Source organism: Callorhinus ursinus, unplaced genomic scaffold (assembly GCF_003265705.2).
Source record: "Callorhinus ursinus isolate GAN/ISIS: 27379988/994484 unplaced genomic scaffold, GSC_fseal_2.0 scaffold11, whole genome shotgun sequence".
Taxonomy (NCBI): domain Eukaryota; kingdom Metazoa; phylum Chordata; class Mammalia; order Carnivora; family Otariidae; genus Callorhinus; species Callorhinus ursinus.
This window is the reverse complement of record NW_027397073.1, coordinates 36,337,963-36,355,484: the sequence shown is the minus strand read 5'-3', so window position 1 is coordinate 36,355,484 and position 17,522 is coordinate 36,337,963. Positions and strand designations below refer to the sequence as shown.

Genomic DNA, 17,522 nt, shown 5'->3' with positions numbered 1-17,522 from the left:
AGACTAACTTGAAGACTAACTTCTTGAACGGAATTGATAAACTTTACAGGGACAGGGAGAGGGGGACTAGCATACCCACAATTAATTCTATGCCAAAAAAACTATTTTTTGATTGTATACCTAAAAGTACATACATGTACTCAGAACAGGAATTCAAGAAATCCAACCATAATTTACTGTAATTGACACCAGACTTTATACTGCTATTTTCCCACAGTTCTGTTCTTGAATATAAGAGTTTAAGCTCTTCAGATGAATTACTATTATTGGAATTCCAAATGAATAATTTTATAAAGCAACCAATTTTCATAATACTAAATTTCTAAGTTTACTTAGGCTGCTGACTTGGTTCAAGTAGAAAGAAACCCATTCCTGCAAGGAGCAGCTTACCTGGGCCATTGTCTAAAAAGGTCTATATCAAAAAATGCAAAATGTGTGGAAACAGAGTATTCTGAAATGCCTACCCAAGAAATAAATTAAACAAGCACTAAAGAAGGAAAAGGTTACGCACTTCCAATTTATGCTCTTTTTCTGCAAGGGCTTCCTTTTGACAACGAAGAAAATCTGCTAACATTCGAGTGAGTTGCTTCCTATCATCTATTTCAGCCGCCAATCTGCCATTGTAATCTGCCAGCAACATACAAGCATCCTCTACCATTTTAGAAAGCCTTTCTCCAGATTCTTTATCTAAGAAAAGCACAGAATAACAACATTATTACACAACAAAAACAATGCCATATGCCATTCCCTCACCCTGACTTCCAAAAAAGTTCCAGGTCACATTTTTCCTTTCTTACCTGTTATCTTATCTAGTAGGGATACTTCTTGGACTTCAACAGGCAAAGACGCTATCCTCTGATGAACTGCTGCATCACCTGAGGCTGCATTCTCTAGATCTTGTAATGCTCTAACAAGATCTAGAGTCTAAAAAGTTATACAACTTCAGAACCATAATAAATGAAGCTTAAACAAATACAAAAGACTTAAAATTTATTTCATATTCCTTACTACTTATGGGCTATATATCTGTTCGAAGTTTTAAATATAAACTACTTTTGAAGGCAGTCCATTTCTTTTAAGAAATATTAAGAAAAAGAAACTATACTATGTCAAGTGTTGGAAATATATAAATTGAAAACTAAAATAAGACATGGCCCTCAGCCTTGAGGAAGTCATACTCCAGTGGTAGAGACAGATAGTGTAAAAATAATTATCAGACTCTGAAAGTAACATGCATCATTTATATGCCAAATACATACAGTGGCAAAAGGGAAAGCAAGCTATAACTTCAACCTAGACAATACAAGTTGTACATATGACATATTCATTATATTATCATTACACATGAGCAGAATTTTTTTTAATACTAAATTGGATATTTGGGGCAGGGGGATACAAATCATGTTCTACTACAACAAAGAAGAGTCTTACCAATTGTATTTCTACATGATGTAGTTAAAGTACAAGAGCAATGTAGTTTTGGAATATGTTTAAATATGATATCTTCAACTACTCTACAGTTTGTTAACAAGATCATTAAAATATCACAAAATTCCATGTATTTGATGACTAATACTTACCTAAACACTTAGCCAATATAAAAATTATTTTATCATTAGAATATTTTACTTGCACTGTTTTCATATCAGATACAATTAGGAGGGAACAGCAAGCCTTTGCTGGTAACTTCACAATTCATAATGTCTATAAATTTATTCCAGAGAAAAATAAATACATTTTCTTTTTACTGGTCTCTATTTCCATCTCACCTCCTTCTTTTTTTCTTTTTTTAATCTCTAAGACTAGTTCCTGGAACAGCAGGAAATTACACACACTTGAAAAATATAGGATATAAGCAATTCTGTGTATCCATTAAAGATGACACTGACAGATCGTTACTGGTTTTTCTTTAAGCCTTACAAAAAAATGCTGTCACTGGGGTCTAGCTCAAAGTAAATATCAAACATGATTAAGAATGAATGGAATCTAATATGAAATATACTATCCCACACATGCTTTTAATTCATTACTATGTGTTTAATATTCTAATATTTTACAAAATTTTGATGTAAGATATATCCCCCTACAAATGAAAGTGAGCTTAAGAGCAATGATGATTATCAGGAAGCTTGTTTCTTATGGTGCCCCAATTAACTTTTATATAGTAATTTTTAAATTAGTCTTAGAAAGTCTAAAATTTTCTGAAGTTCTGAGAAGTAATCTGGGTTTATGGTCTTGATATGCATGCTTTAACTACAATCTGCTCTCATCTCACCTTTACATTCCCAGATGAGTTAATTCTAAGTTTCCAGTGCTAGGTCAAGGATCAGATAAAAAAGCAAAGTTGTATGAAAACAACACTAGCCTACAATTTCTAATAGAAGAGAATGAAATGAGTTCAACTGGATCCTACAAAGAGAAATTTTAGCCATTCTTAAAATAAAATGGTAGCTACAAAGCTGAACCACTGAGAATTAAGCAGTACAACTGATCTGAAAATAGTCATTATAAAATGAAAAGCATCAGCATTTTATTTAAGTACTAGATTAGAGTCAGACAGATACTCCTAAGATGTACAACTGAGGTTACTCTTTTCATCAGGGAGAACACAAGAGGATCAGACCCTGCATCTAGAACTTGGGTAAAATACTGTTCATGGAATCATAATAAGGCTCTCAGCACAAAGTGCTTTGTTTTAATTATTACCAAACAGAAAGAAATATAAACCTTAGTGTTTGGTTATTTGAAATGTTAATGTTATTATTTTTTCCTCAAGTTTTTGTCCCTGGTGATCATGTGGGCTTCTGCACCTCCTGTCAACGAGTAAACAGGCAGTTTGGATCAGGTCCTGGCTGAGTACCTAGCTGAGATTCTTTCTGCCTCCCCAGTATTAACAGTGACATAATACACCCACAGTTTTAGGCAGTGATTGGTTTTATCTTTCTTTCAAGTTCCTTTCATTGGGAAAGAGTTTCACCCAGCCTCTGGTTTCATGCAGTGAATTCAGGTCCAGTCCTCCAACTCCCATGGAGCACTTTTGAGTTCTTATTACCCTAGTATTTCTGGAAAAGCCAGTATGTACTCCCGGACCAAAGCTTAGCAAGAACTAGGCTCTGGCTCACATATTGTGCTTCTGTACCATTTCTAGCCCAAGAAGATATTTACCTTGTTTTATGAGTATGGCTATGTCTTCATTTTCTCCTTTTAAATTTTATCTGTCCCTCCTATATGTTTGAAACATAGAAGGAGGAAGCTTTAACACTCAATGCCCACATTAATTAAAAGTTAAAAATGTTTTTCTGGAATCATTTGATGGCTAAAGAATGCTATACTGTACCAACCTGGGAGGACACGGGGTTTAAGATAATGACTCTAATCCATCTTATTTTACCATGAACTATATGGTTCTATAGTTACACAGAACTGTATAAATACATGCTTGTTACTGTAACACTCATTTTTACATGTTTAAAAGAAAAAATACTCTAAAGGGCAGTGTTTATCTCTAGGAATGGCATTTTCAGTGTACTTAAATCATATAACAAAATAGTCTTACCACATAATGTTTTATTTATTTAAAAGGAAACTATTTAAATGGTGGATATCTCCCTAGACCTCATATTTAGCAATCAGATATCCTCTTTCTATGCAAAATACAGTTGCCTAATATATACATTATACAACATACATCAAACATAAGCAATCTGTTAATCAGAAAATAAGAGATATTCACATAGCTTCTTTCGTGTACTCAGAATTATAATAAAAATCAATTTATAGAAGTAAAACATTGAAATTAATAAAGCTTCGTGGCCACATGAAGTTACAGTAGCAAAACTCCCTCAACAGAGAAAAACTTCTACCTGTGGTGGTTCACTTGGAGATCCCAGAGAGGAACAGTTTTCATTTTCATCCACTTTTATCTGTTCATAAGTTCGCTTCCTAGGCTTCTTATCACCATCTGAAATGGAAGAACACTGAAGTTTTAATGAAAGCAAACATTTTAACGAAGAGATCATGATAAAAGATTACACACTTACACAGAGCTTGCTTAAGTTGTTCTAATACATCATTCTCATAAACAGACCTTTCTTCCCAAATAGATAATACCCTTCCAAGGTGCTTCTTACAACTTTCATCAGTTTCACTAAAGAAAAAATACAAATAATAACAATTAATAGAGCTACTAAGAAGGTAATGGTTATTTTCAATACAATCAGACAGTCATTCCCTGAAAAAAGCTGTTCAAATGTTTACTGAGCACCACTATGTGACCAGAAGTTCAGAGGTGAGGTGATCAAGACAGACTCCCTGCTTCCTTTAAAAGCTTACAGACATATATTTTTTTAAGATTTTATTTTTTTAAGTAATCTCTACACCCAAAATGGGGTTCAGACTTACAACCCCGAGATCAAGAGTCACACGCTCTACTGACTGAGCCAGCCAGGTACCCCAGACACATTATTAAACAAAAAATTACAACAAAATGTAAAGGTGCTCACACTGGCTACTAGGGGTTTACAAAGAAGATGCCCCTAACTGAATGGCGGCTGAATATGAGGCTAAGAAGATTTCATATAGGTGATTTTGAAATTTATTTAACAAATACTTATTGATCAAGGCACTATCTTTGACACTGGAGATACAAATGGAGCTTTATAGCAGCTGTTGCTTATAAGGGCCACAAAAAAGAACAAGCTATTAAAGACAAGCATAATGCAGAGGCCTGGCCCACTTCAACAGAGATTAAAAAAAGGATCTGAGGAAGTGATATTTGAGATCTGATGACTGGAATAACAGGGTAGTGGCAAACAGACTACTCCCAACCACATCCTAACTGCCTTCATCACTACCACTGTAGACTGAGCTGCTATTACCTCTTGCCTGGTTTTCTTAGGTCTTCTCATTGGTCTCTTAGGCTCTTACTCTTCACTATGCTCTACTAATGTCAATCAAATCATATGGCTCTTCAATCCCCTAAGAGCTATCAATCATACCAAGAATAAAACCAAAATCCTTATGCTGGACCACAAGGTGGACATGTCTACTTCCTGGCTACTTCTCAGTCTACATTCTCTAAATACCTTCTCCCATACAGGGGCACCTGGGTGGCTCAGTCATTAAGCGTCTGCTTTCAGCTCAAGTCATGGTCCCAGGGTCCTGGGATCGAGCCCCACATTGGGCTCCCAGGGAGCCCACTTCCCCTGCTTGTGTTCCCTCTCTTGCTGTGTCTCTGTCAAATAAATAAATAAAATCTTAAAAAAAAAAAAAACCAAACCTTCTCCCATACAAATCTCCTTGCTGATCCTCAAATATGCCCAGCACACAGCTATTTCTGCCAAGTATTCCCTCTACATAGAAGCCTCTCCTAGAATGCTCAAGTGGCTCATTTCATCTTTTCCTTCAGTCTCTGTTCAAATGCCACCTCCCCCAAATAGTCATTCTTTATCGCATGATGTAAATCTCCTACCCTTTAGTTCCTTAATTTATTTCTTCACAATACTTACCTACTAGCATAGTATATATTCACCTGTATATCTAGTTATCACCTTTGTCATCCACTGAAATGCAAGCTCCACTAGGACAGAACCTTATCCTGTTCGCTAAAGTATCCTCAGGGCCCGGCACATGGCAGGCAGTCAATAAATACATTATTGAGTTCCTCGGGAGAGGCAACATATTTAAAAAACTTAAGGTAGAAAGATCTAAAAGAGTGAGTTCAGTTAGCTTAAACTTGGACTATAAATTGTGTGTGTGGAAGAAATGTGAGACAGGAGTTTGAACATGTGGACAGGGCCATGAAGCAACACCTTAGGTCTTGCTCAGGACTTTAGACTTAATCTCTGGAACAAATGAGAACAACTCAAAGGCAAAGGAGCGTTATGATCAGCTCTGCAACTGTGGCTAGTTTTGTAAGTGGATTAAACAATACTGGAGGCTCCTGCAATTATATAGAAAATGACATTATGGGGGCACCTGGGTAGCTCAGTCTGTTAAGTGTCTGCCGTTAGCTCAGGTCCTATTTTGGGGTCCTGGGACAGAGCTGTGCCTTGGGTTCCCTGCTCAGCTGGGAGTCTGCTTCTCCCTCTCCTTCCATCCCTCCTTCCCCCCACCCCGCTCATGCTCTCGCGTGCGCTCTATCTCTAAAAAATAAAATTTAAAAAAAAAAAAAAAGAAATGACATTATGGAAACTGGAATGGAAAGAAATCTAAAGAACTGTGGGAACTATATATACTACATGGGACAAAGGGAGTGAAAGAGAAAGGGGAATGTGATATACTATAAATCACAGTATCAGAGAAAGTTAAAGCTGACACCTAATTTCTCATACGGGCGTCTGGATAGATAGAGTTGGATCTGCTGAGAGAGTGAAACCTAGAGGAGGAGGAAGTCTGACAGGAGCAAGGACATAATATGAGTTCAACATGAGTTGAACTTGAACATGAGTACGTTTGAGATGTCTGGAGGCATACAACTAGAAATTCATTAGGCAACAGGACACACAGGTCTAAAACAAAGAAAACACATCTGGACTGGAATGTAAGATTGTGAGTTATTAGGGTGTGGATAATAACTAAATACATGCAATGTATAAAATTGCCCAGAGGTCAAGTGAAGAATATGACCACAGAAAGAGGGCTTAGGACTGAACTCTTAAGAAATGCCAAAATCTGAAAAGATGGTAAAAGACAATATCTAAAAGGAAAGATAAATAATATACATTTAAGAAAGTAACATACAGCACTGTAATTTTTGAAAAAAATGCATCCACTATGACTAAAGTTGCAGGGCATGCCTGGAGTATATTCTCATCCTTAAATCATTCAACACAGATCTTCATTTACCCCTGGATTCTATAATTTAGACTGATTTAGTAGTCTACCCCAATAATGTTTACCCAGTAATCTATCAAATATTCACGTTTGGAAATAAGCATTTAAAAGGGGCATAAGCCAAAGCACTGACCTTTACCCTCAGAATTTTTCTGTAGCAAAATTTTTCAACAGGCTTGTAATTATTCTAAATAAATATTCTATACTTCCAAAGCATTTTAAAATGTTATGATATATACACAAACACTAAAAAAACCCTTAAAATTATAAGCAATATGAAAGGAAAAGGTATGACGTTTATCCAGAAATATTAGTTGGAAAAATGGTAACTTTATAAGCACACAAATTTTCAATTCAATACCTTTATTTATTCTTAATGAAGTTCATTCCAAAATGGCAGCTGCTTTTGGTCTCTTAAAGGAAAGCTGTTAATTCAAGTACTCCAAATACCCACCATTCCAACAGTTCAAAAATTTCCCTTCACACAAAGTATTTAACACATTTACAAATGCCATTTATAGTTAAGTCTTTTCAAATGAAAATTTCAAAGAAATAAATTCCCTGTTTTTTGTTTGAATGGCTTACAGCAAATTTTAACAAAAGCACATATTATGCACATTTAAAAGAGATTACCTAGTACTCAATTACCATACCTTGAAACATGTTTAAAAGCCTCCACTATAACTGGTGCAAAATCTTTTGTAAACTCCGGTCCCTTCCTTTTGCTGTTCTGAATGACATCATTGGCTAGGTAGAGAAAAGTAAGCTTCCTGTTTGGTTTGGCTGAAAAAAAAAAAAAAATTAAAAATCTACTTAAAATATCCTCCTTTAACTTGGACAAACTTTCTCAGTATCTGACTCAAGTAGTTTGAGAACTACAACAAACCTACTAACCTTTATGTATCATGTTCAAATCTAGCTTCTCATTCTACTACCGAACTCATCAAGTCACTATTCTTTAACTCTAGGTTTCTATAGTTTCTGGAGATGCAGCATGTGAGAAAAAAAAAAGGAGGAACTAGTCAATAATTAGTTTCCTTGCACTTTTACTAAGTTGCCCAAACTACTTACCTTTAATTACTAGTCTTATCACTATTCCCAAATTAGTAGTTTTATACACCAAAATCCTCAGGTCTACAAAAATGCATCGCTGTGACTCAATCTGTACTAAATTTTGTTAAAACTATTAAACACTACGTGAAATACAGCTCATTTAAAATAAGATGGTAACTGGTCATGTTAAGACGGTACCTTAAAGCTTGAATTTATGACTGTTTTAATACCCACATTTATTTTACAGTTATCAAGTTATTGTAAAACAAGAGTACGAAATGTAAAATACGTTGAAAGAGACCTCACTTTGATTAATTATGTACTTTTTGTTTATGAATAAATATTTCCCAAGCTGAGAGAGTAAATGTTAGGGAGACCAAATGGGCAGTTTAGACTTTCACCCACTTTGGATTACATGGCCTTAAATAGCTGAATTCATCTAGACAAAAAGATGTCTCTTCTCATAATATTCAGTGGGTGTAGTCATCCTTCTGAAAGAACAGAAAAGATTTCAACAATTGTGGGCCAGAATACATTTTTACTAATTACAATGTTAAGTGGTACAGTATTAAGTACAACTCAAGTTAAGAGTCATACATACAAGTAAAATTCAGTTGGTTGAACATAATCTTTTATATTGACATTTTCATAATATAATTTTACTAGAATTACATATGAATTATTCAAAGTAGCACAGTTATATTCAGAAGCACTGTACTCTGTGGCATCCACATTCAGTGGCATAGGAAACTTATGGTCAAGACTGATAATCCAGTGCACCATATATGGGGGCCATCTTAGTGGATTTAAGACGAAAACAGGCAGGCTACTTTGGGCCCTCTAGATTTGAGTATTCAGTTTAATCATTCAACACATTAAAAGCCACTTCTGAGTTCAAGTCTTTCTTGAGAAAAAACTAGTGACACACAACCTGCTTACAAGAAACTAAAATACTGAGTCAGAGATGACCAGTCTTTATAAATCTGTGCCATCCACTGCATAGTCTCATTTGCCTGTCTAAAGATGTGGCTCACCACTATGCTTTTGAAAGTCCTGGAATAGAATAAAGATATGGAAGAGATGGCAATAACAAAGACCAATTTGTTCTGATTCTTTTGGCTCTTGTCTGGTTAGATAAACCATTCAGTATAACTGGTTAAGATACCCTTTCCCGTGAAGATGATCATAATGGCAACTTTCCCAATATTCAAACCTGTCTCTTTTTTACCTATCCCTGCCCAAAGAAAATCCCACCCAAAGAAGAGGTTAATATTAATTAATCCAAGTATTTGCCTTCTCAGCATCAAAATGAGTTTAAAAACTCAAATTTTTATTATTATCTAATTGGAGACCATCTGTAGTACTTCAAATGAGTACCTGAATCAATGGGCTCCTTTTCCTAAATACTGGTAACATTTACTATGTGTTACACACTACTCTAAGCACTTTACATATATTACCTAATTTAATCCAAATAATGTAAGGTACCATCATTACCTGCATTGGGCAGTTTTAACAAATAGGCATCAAAAGGGTTATCTGTCCATACTGAGATATCCAGGAAGGGATCAGCCAGGATTTGAATCCAAAGTCCAACTCCTAAGCCTTCCCTCTTAACTGGACTATGCCTCTAACGACTATGTTATAAATGAAAGAGGATGTTACCTTTTGAAAAGATCAAGTAGTGACCCAACCAAAATACTTTAGAATGTTAGCAGCATTATTCACAAGAGCAAAAGGTAGAAGCAACACAAGTATCCACTGACAGATAAATGAATAAACAAAATGTGGTAATCCATACAAATGGAATATGATTCAGCCTTAAAAAGAAAGGACATCGTGATGCATGCTACAACATGAATGAACCTAGAGGATATTACGCTAAGTGAAACAAGCCAGTCACACACACACAAAATACTACATGGTTCTGCTTATATGAAATACCTAGAATAGTTAAATTCATAGAGACAGAAAGTAAATGGTGATTGCCAGGCGCTGGAGGGAGAAAGGCTGAGAGAGTTGCTTAATAGGTACAGAGTTCCAGTTTTAGAAGATGAAAAGAATTCTGGAAATGGATGGTGATGATGGTTGTGTAACAGTGTGAATGTATTCAATACCAATAAACTGAACACTTAGAAATGGTTAAAATGGTAAATTCTGTTACGTACCACACAAATTAAAAAGTGTATTTTACCATATTTATAAATCCATGGGCTACCAGCTCTTAAAAATAATTCAGAATGGTTTCTATAATGTACATCAAAGCAAAAATTTACAAGATATCAAAATATATTTCCCAGCATATTCCAAAAAACAAACCAAAACTACAGCATGGATTTGGTATGAGGTCCAAATATCAACACATTATTTTCATTTTCTTCCCCTTGTGGAACCCAAGTTAAATATGAGAAATACTTAGAAAATGCTATAATGTATATCCTTCTCCAAATTTTCAGTAAAGAAACTTACTTCCATTTAAAACTATGTGTATCTTCATGTAGAGCAAAAGTAAACTAATGGAACTAATTACAACAAGCAATTCCAGAAGAAAACCACAAAAATGATTTTCAAATGAATTTTGATAATTTGATAATAACAGAGCCATAAATTGCTATTAAAGCATACAAAATTAACAGAAAGAGCAAACCATTTCATAATTCCTTAAAGAAAAAACTCTGTTGGTAATAAAATATAATGCTTAAAACTGGGTGTGACCTAATCTCTTCCTTTATTTCTATTGTCACAGGGTTCCTTGTAAAACTGGCTATTTTCTAAATCTTCCATTCAATTTAAATAGCATTTATTTAAGGTTTGCTATGTGCCAGGGACCATGCTGGGCACTGACCAAAAATAACCTTTCCTGTTCAATCAAGAGTTTTCAAGCTCTATGTAGACTGGCACATGACAGGTCACATCACTAAAAATGTGAGTTCTCTTTATTCCTACTCTCCACTAATGTATCACACCAACACTGGAAGCAATCATAAATATAATATTATATCCCAATGTATCTGTATGTGTATACTGCTATTTTTGCGCTAATAAAGTATAAGCAAATAAGGACCTGTCAATATTTACATTGTAAGGAACCATTTTCTTATATCTCATCTCTCTGAACTAAAAATTTTAAGCTACTGTGGGTATTAAGTATAGCCCCTTTTCCTTGGACCTTGTATGTGAACAGGTAAATCAAAACAAATAAATAATAATAAAATCTGGCTGGATAATATATGAGGACATAGTATTACCTAAAATGTTGAGCATATCCCCCAAAGGGCAATACAAATTCAGTCCATCACATAAGTAAGAGACAGTTACATAATAATTCACAATTCAAATAAAATATCAACTACAAGGTTTCAAAAAGAGACTGGGCTCTTATATAAACAATATGAAACAAACTTTGCCACTCAAAGGACTACATAAATGCTACCTAGTTTCACCAATTCATGATCAGTTCAGAATCTAGTTTTACTTATTCATAATCAGAAAGTGAGAGCACTGGGGCACCTAGGTAGCTCAGCTGGTTGAGCATCTGACTTGGGTTCTGGCTCAGGTTATGATCTCGGGGTCATGAGATTGAGCCCAATGTTGGACTCCCACACTCGGCACAGTCTGCTTGGGATTCTTTACCCTCCTCCCACTCTCTCCCCCTCTGCTCCTTCCCCCAGTTGCGCGCATTCTTGCTCACTCACTCTCTCCAAAATAAATAAACAAATACATATAATCTTTAAAAAAGTGAGAGCATCATTACTTATTTTCTTACAACTGTACAAACCATATATGCCTATTTATTTTGATATAATATAGAATATCATAATCTAAGTTAATCACCCGTGTTTTTATGGTGACTGAAATTTAAAACCACACTAGATGACAATGCCAATAAATACAACAAACAGTTAAAATTTTACTGTGTTATCTATTAACACAAGAACCCTCTTTACAGAGGAAGCCTTCTACGTGGGAGAAGGACCAAAAAAACTGAATAAACAAATATATACACACACAGACACACATACCAGTGAACACTACCGTAGGTCTTATAGGAGGAAATCAGAAGAAAAGCCATTATCTTGAAACAAAAACCTATTAAAGACTTACTAAAAACTGCTGGACAGCCTCATTTATTTCCCTGGTAAACTAATTATCACTATAGTACACTACAAGACATGTTCATACAAATGAATAGCTGGTTATACGGCAGAAACTGCTTTAACTCTCTTTGCCACAGAAAGTGCGTAATCCCCAGGTGACTCAAGAATAGATTCTGTCTGTCCCGGACAGGACCAAGAGTTCAGTCAAATACAGCCGGCTGCTTCATAATAGCTGAGGTGGGTGAAAAATGAGATGGATAAAGCCACTGTATTCCCGTACCACTGCCACAATGCCTCAGACTTTTGGCAGCCCATCCCTTGCTTTAAAATCCTTCAAAGATTTTCTACTATTCTCCAGGTAACATTGTAAATCCTTAATAGAAACCAAAGGCCCAAGAATGTCTGTCTCTGCCCTCTATAATACTCTCTCTTCATGCCCAATACAACTAATCCTCTAACTTCCCCAACTCCTACCCATCCTTTACACCTCAGTTAAACAGGTTCTTCTGGTTTTCCTTCACCACTCGGTACACAAGTTAGGCAACGCTGATAGGCTCTCATAGCACCCCATACTTTCCCATGGAGCACTTATTCCAACTATAATTACTTTTATTTAATCTAATGCTTCCCAACTAAACTAAGCTCCATTGAAAGCAACAACTGTCACTCTCATCTACCCATCTATGGCATAAAGCCCAGCAGTTGATTCACAATTTGCTTACTTATTTACTAAATCAGTAATTTTTTGGCCTAAAACTTTTCCTTTAATTATTTGTTCCACTAAGTTGGCTTCTGGTTTTAACCTCACCCAGCACAGCTGAAGGGGGAAAAAATGTAAAATTGCACTGCTCTCAGAAACCTCAACTTCAAATTCAGATTATGAAAGACAAACTTTCTTACAGATCTAGCTAATCTTATTTTCGAAGTACTGAATTCAAATATTTTTATCTCCTCCATTCTAGAGTTCTCACAAATCAATAATCTATAGAAAAATGGGCTAGTGTGAATGGAAAGATGAAAATCTGACACTAAAGTTGGCAAAAGCATGGTGGGATTATCACCTTTAGATACCTTCAGACATTGGTGGTTAATATATATATTAGTGAAACCTCTTAGAAAATTAATTTAGCAACACCCATGAAAAATGTAAATGCCCAAATCCCTTGACCCTGCAAATTTCATGTCCAGGGATTTACCCTATGGATATATTATCATAACTGCACAATCACTAAGGATACTCATGATAACAAGATATGACTAAATAAATCATCGTGTATCCATACAATCCAATACTCTACAGCTGTTCAAAAATGAGACAGAGGGGCACCTGGGTGGCTCAGTTAAAGGTCCAACTTGATTTTGGCTCAGGTCATGATCTCAGGGTCATGGGATCGAGCCCTGAGTCAGGTTCTGCGCTCAGTGTGGAGTCTGCTTGAGATTCTCTCTCCCTCTGCCTCTGCCCCTCCCACCCCTCAAAAAAAAAACAAAAAGAGAAATTTATATACTGATATGGAAAGGTATCTGAGACATGTATCTCAGACATAGTGTTAAGTTACACATATTCACACAAACACACAGTAGAAAGACCTACTTCATGGGAAGATCAAGAAATAATTTGGGGAGGGGTGTGTGTCAAGACTTGCCAACAAATATTTAAGTAATAAAGGGAAAACACATGGGGCACCTGGGTAGCTCAGTGGGTTAAGCGTTCTGACTTGATTTTGGCTCAGGTGCCAGTCTCGTGTCATGGGGATTGAGCCCCACATCAGGCTCCCAGCTCAGCAGGGAGTCCTTTTGGGATTCTTTCTCTCCCTCTCTTTCTGGCCCGCCCCCATGCACTCTCTCTCTAAAATAGATAAATAAATCTTAAAAAAAAATAAAATAAAGGGAAAACACATGAGTTATATATTAAATAAATAACTTGGGCCTACATGCTGAAGAGGGCTTCTGGGTAGTGCTCACCTGATGCTCCAATTTGACTTTGTCCTATAGGTACATGATCTCTCTTACTTCACTATTTGGAAAAAAAAAAAAAAAACTCCACCTAGACCCAAGCAAATGGACATCTTACCCAGTCTAACAGGTCAAAGTCAATTCAAGTTCCTGAAATAATTTCAAAAAATTTTGGTTTTAGTATATACAACAAATGAATTTTTTTTATTTTAATTTTTTTAAAAGATTTTATTTATTTGACAGAGAGAGACACAGCGAGAGAGAGGGAACACAAGCAGGGGGAGTGGGAGAGGGAGAAGCAGGCTTCATGCCGAGCAGGGAGCCCGATGCGGAACTCGATCCCAGGACCCAGGGATCATGACCTGAGCCGAAGGCAGACATTTAACGACTGAGCCACCCAAGCGCCCCACAAATGAATTTTTTAAATCTTGAAAAGAACAAACTTCATTCTGGACCATCAGACCACTATAGAAGACACTGTCAACTGGAAGAGTTCCGGAAGAATACACATCATACGGTTTATTCACATTATACTTCTAGAGTGGGACTGAGACTAAAACTTTTTTGCTCTTTTAAGAATGGTATTTTTAAAATAGTAAGTGGAATTTCCACAGCCACTGCAGAAAACAGTATGGAGGTCCCTCAAAAACTAAAAAATAGAATTACTATATGATTTAGTAATTCCACTACTGGGTATTTACCCAAAGAAAACGAAAGCACTAATTCGAAAAGATACATGCATCCCTATGTTTACTGCAGCATAATTTACAATAGCCGAGATATGGGGGCACCTGGGTTGCTCAGTAGGTTGAGCATCCAACTCTTGATTTCAGCTCAGGTCATTCTGTCAGGGTTATGAAATCGAGCCCCATGTCCATGCTCAGCGGGGAGACCGCTTGAGATTTTCTCCCTCTACTTCTACCCCTCCCCCCACTCTCTCTCACATGCTCTAAATATATATATAAATCTTTTAAAAAAATAATTGCCAGGGCACCTGGGTGGCTCAGTCAGTTGTTAAGCATTTGCCTTCAGCTCAGGTCGTGATCCCAGCGTCTTGGGATCAAGCCCCGCATCGGGCTCCCTGCTCCGCGGGAAGCCTGCTTCTCCCTCTCCCACTCCCCCTGCTTGTGTTCCCTCTCTCGCTGTGTTTCTCTCTGTCAAATAAATAAATAAAATCTTTAAAAAATAAATAAAATAAAAAAATAACTGCCAAGATATGGGAGCAACCCAAGTGTCCACTGATGGATAAAGATGGATATACCGTGGAGTATTAATCAGCCATAAAGAAGAATAAAATCTTGCCATTTGCAACAACACAGATGGACCTACAGGGTATAATACTGAATTAGTCAGTCAAAGACAAATACCATATAATTTCACTCATATGGAATTTAAGAAACAAAACAAAGGGAAAAAAAGAAACAAACAAAATCAGACCCTTAAATACAGAGAACAAGCTGGTGATTGCTGGGGAGAGGTGGGTGGGAGGGTAGGTGAAATAAAGAGGTTTAAAAGTACACTTACCACAATGAGCACTGAGAATTGTGTAGAATTGCTGAATTATACTGTACACCCAAAACTAATAATACCGTATGCTAATTATACTTGAATTAAAAAAATACATATTGACCATTTTCTTATAACTAGGCACTGCTCTGAAAGTTTATTGTGTATCTAATTTAATCTTTAAAACAACCCTACAAGGTAAGTTATTATCTCCATTTACCAATGAAATAATTATTAAAGTAATAAAATGCATTCAAAAAAATGCACTGAAATCAATCAGCAATCCCAGGACCCATACTGTGGTCCCTACACATTTTGCCAATAAAAGCAAGAAATGTGTAAGATGAGGCTGGCATAACCTGGCATAACTTGTCATGGTAGAAAGCAAGAAAGCTCTTTAAAAATTACTGGGGTTGTATCCAAAGGACACGAATGACCCTCTAAGAGGCTGCCACTGGCAAAAGAGCATCAAAAAGAATGACTATAGGGGCACCTGGGTGGCTCAGTTGGTTATGCATCTGCCTTCGGCTCAGGTCATGATCGCCTTGCATTTCTTATAAGACCGCTGGGGCCTTATTTAGAAAGTCTTTTCACAATGCAAGACTAGAAAGAACTATAAATGCGTGTTTTCCTTATATGATTCCATAGTTGATTTTTCTCAGTGTTCTATCTTTAACTGGATTAATTTTACATATGGTATTGAGTAGAAATCTAAGAATCATTCGTAATATTCCAGTCCTTTTCCCATGAATATAAAGTGTCTAATTTACCAAATGCCTATATAAAATGGGTTTCCTCATAAGTGTCTACTCTGTTCCTTTCATACATATTCCTATTCCTGTACTGACATCATACTCTTCTAACTTCAATGCCTTTAAAGGCTGTGTGGATACCTAAAAGAACACAATATCTCCTTTACTGTTTTCCCTTCAAAACTGTCAAAATTCATGGGGCACCTGGGTGGCTCAGTCAGTTGAGCGTCTGCCTTCGGCTCAGGTCATGATCCCAGGGTCCTGGGATGGAGCCCCACACTGGGCTCCCTGCTCGGCAGGGAGTCTGCTTCTCCCTCTCCCTGCCACTACCCTTGCTTGTTCTCTCTCTGTCAAATAAATAAAAATCTTTTAAAAAAATTGTCAAAATTTACAAGACAAAAATTAAAAATTGCCTTGCTCTTCCTCCACATTTACTTTTCCCAATGACCTCTAGATTTAGCTTTAAATTTCCTGTAAAAGAACAAATTTCTTTTGGACTGCCCTGAATTTAAAAATTAATCTGGGAATAACTGGCCTTTTTGCAATGAATTTTTATTTAGGAATTTAACATATTACTGTGCTGTTTTAAATTTTATAACAAATGTGTATTTCAAAGCAATAAAAACTAAAAGTGTTTAGCATAGTTATATTAAAATAAGTTTGTTAAAGTACTAATACAACATGCAAACCAGAAAGTATCTTATAATATCTAAGACAAGAAAACACTAGTAAAAATACTAGTCTCAGAGTTCCAAATGATGTGTCCCAGTTCCAATATAAAGACCAGTTTGTAGAGAACTTGTGTTTCCAGGAAGATGGAGAAGATGTCGTTTTACCTATTTCTCCTGCAAAGTACAACTACAATCCTGGGCATTATAAATAAAACAAACATAAGAAAAGAAACAAAGGCAGATAGGCTAGGGACCTTGGGACCCAAAGAATAGTACAAGGTGAGTTCTTGGAGTTTTCTTTTTGCCTTTCTCTTAGATTGGGAGTTGAAAAAGTCAGCAACCCAGAAATCCTAACAGGTGCCGACATAAAAAGTTCCAACACAAACCTTTCCATTCTAGCCAAATGACCAGGAAAAGGGAAACCTAGAAAGACAGAAAACTTTTAGACAATAACCAGTCTACTCCAGCAAAATACCACAGGGGAAGAAAAAAAAAAGATAAAACAGCACAAAAAACTGTACCCACCCACACCCACACTAAACAAAGGCTAAATGAGAAGCCAGGCTGTGATGTGGAGCCCAACACCTCTCAAGAGTGGTGTCAGAGAAGGCAAAGGTAGGGAAGCCTGGACTTCCATTCCCACCCAGCAGTAAGAA

At 36.3% G+C, this 17,522-nt stretch overlaps 1 protein-coding gene across 6 annotated transcripts in view; it reads right to left on the bottom strand.

Annotated features, from left to right (window-relative positions):
* RPRD1A (regulation of nuclear pre-mRNA domain containing 1A) overlaps positions 1-17,522 on the bottom strand; it is a 72,335-nt gene that overhangs the window by 37,071 nt on the left and 17,742 nt on the right. For all 6 annotated transcript variants that reach the window (XR_012380038.1, XR_012380039.1, XM_025886666.2 and 3 more), the window contains exons 2-6: positions 7,488-7,617; positions 4,041-4,147; positions 3,864-3,961; positions 798-924; positions 512-687 (exon numbers count right to left, since the gene is read on the bottom strand). Coding sequence is in view for 4 of the 6 variants with exons in the window: in XM_025886666.2 (XP_025742451.1) it covers positions 512-687; positions 798-924; positions 3,864-3,961; positions 4,041-4,147; positions 7,488-7,617 (638 nt within the window). In the remaining 2 variants the exon portion in view is untranslated. The remainder of the gene's footprint in view (positions 1-511; positions 688-797; positions 925-3,863; positions 3,962-4,040; positions 4,148-7,487; positions 7,618-17,522) is intronic.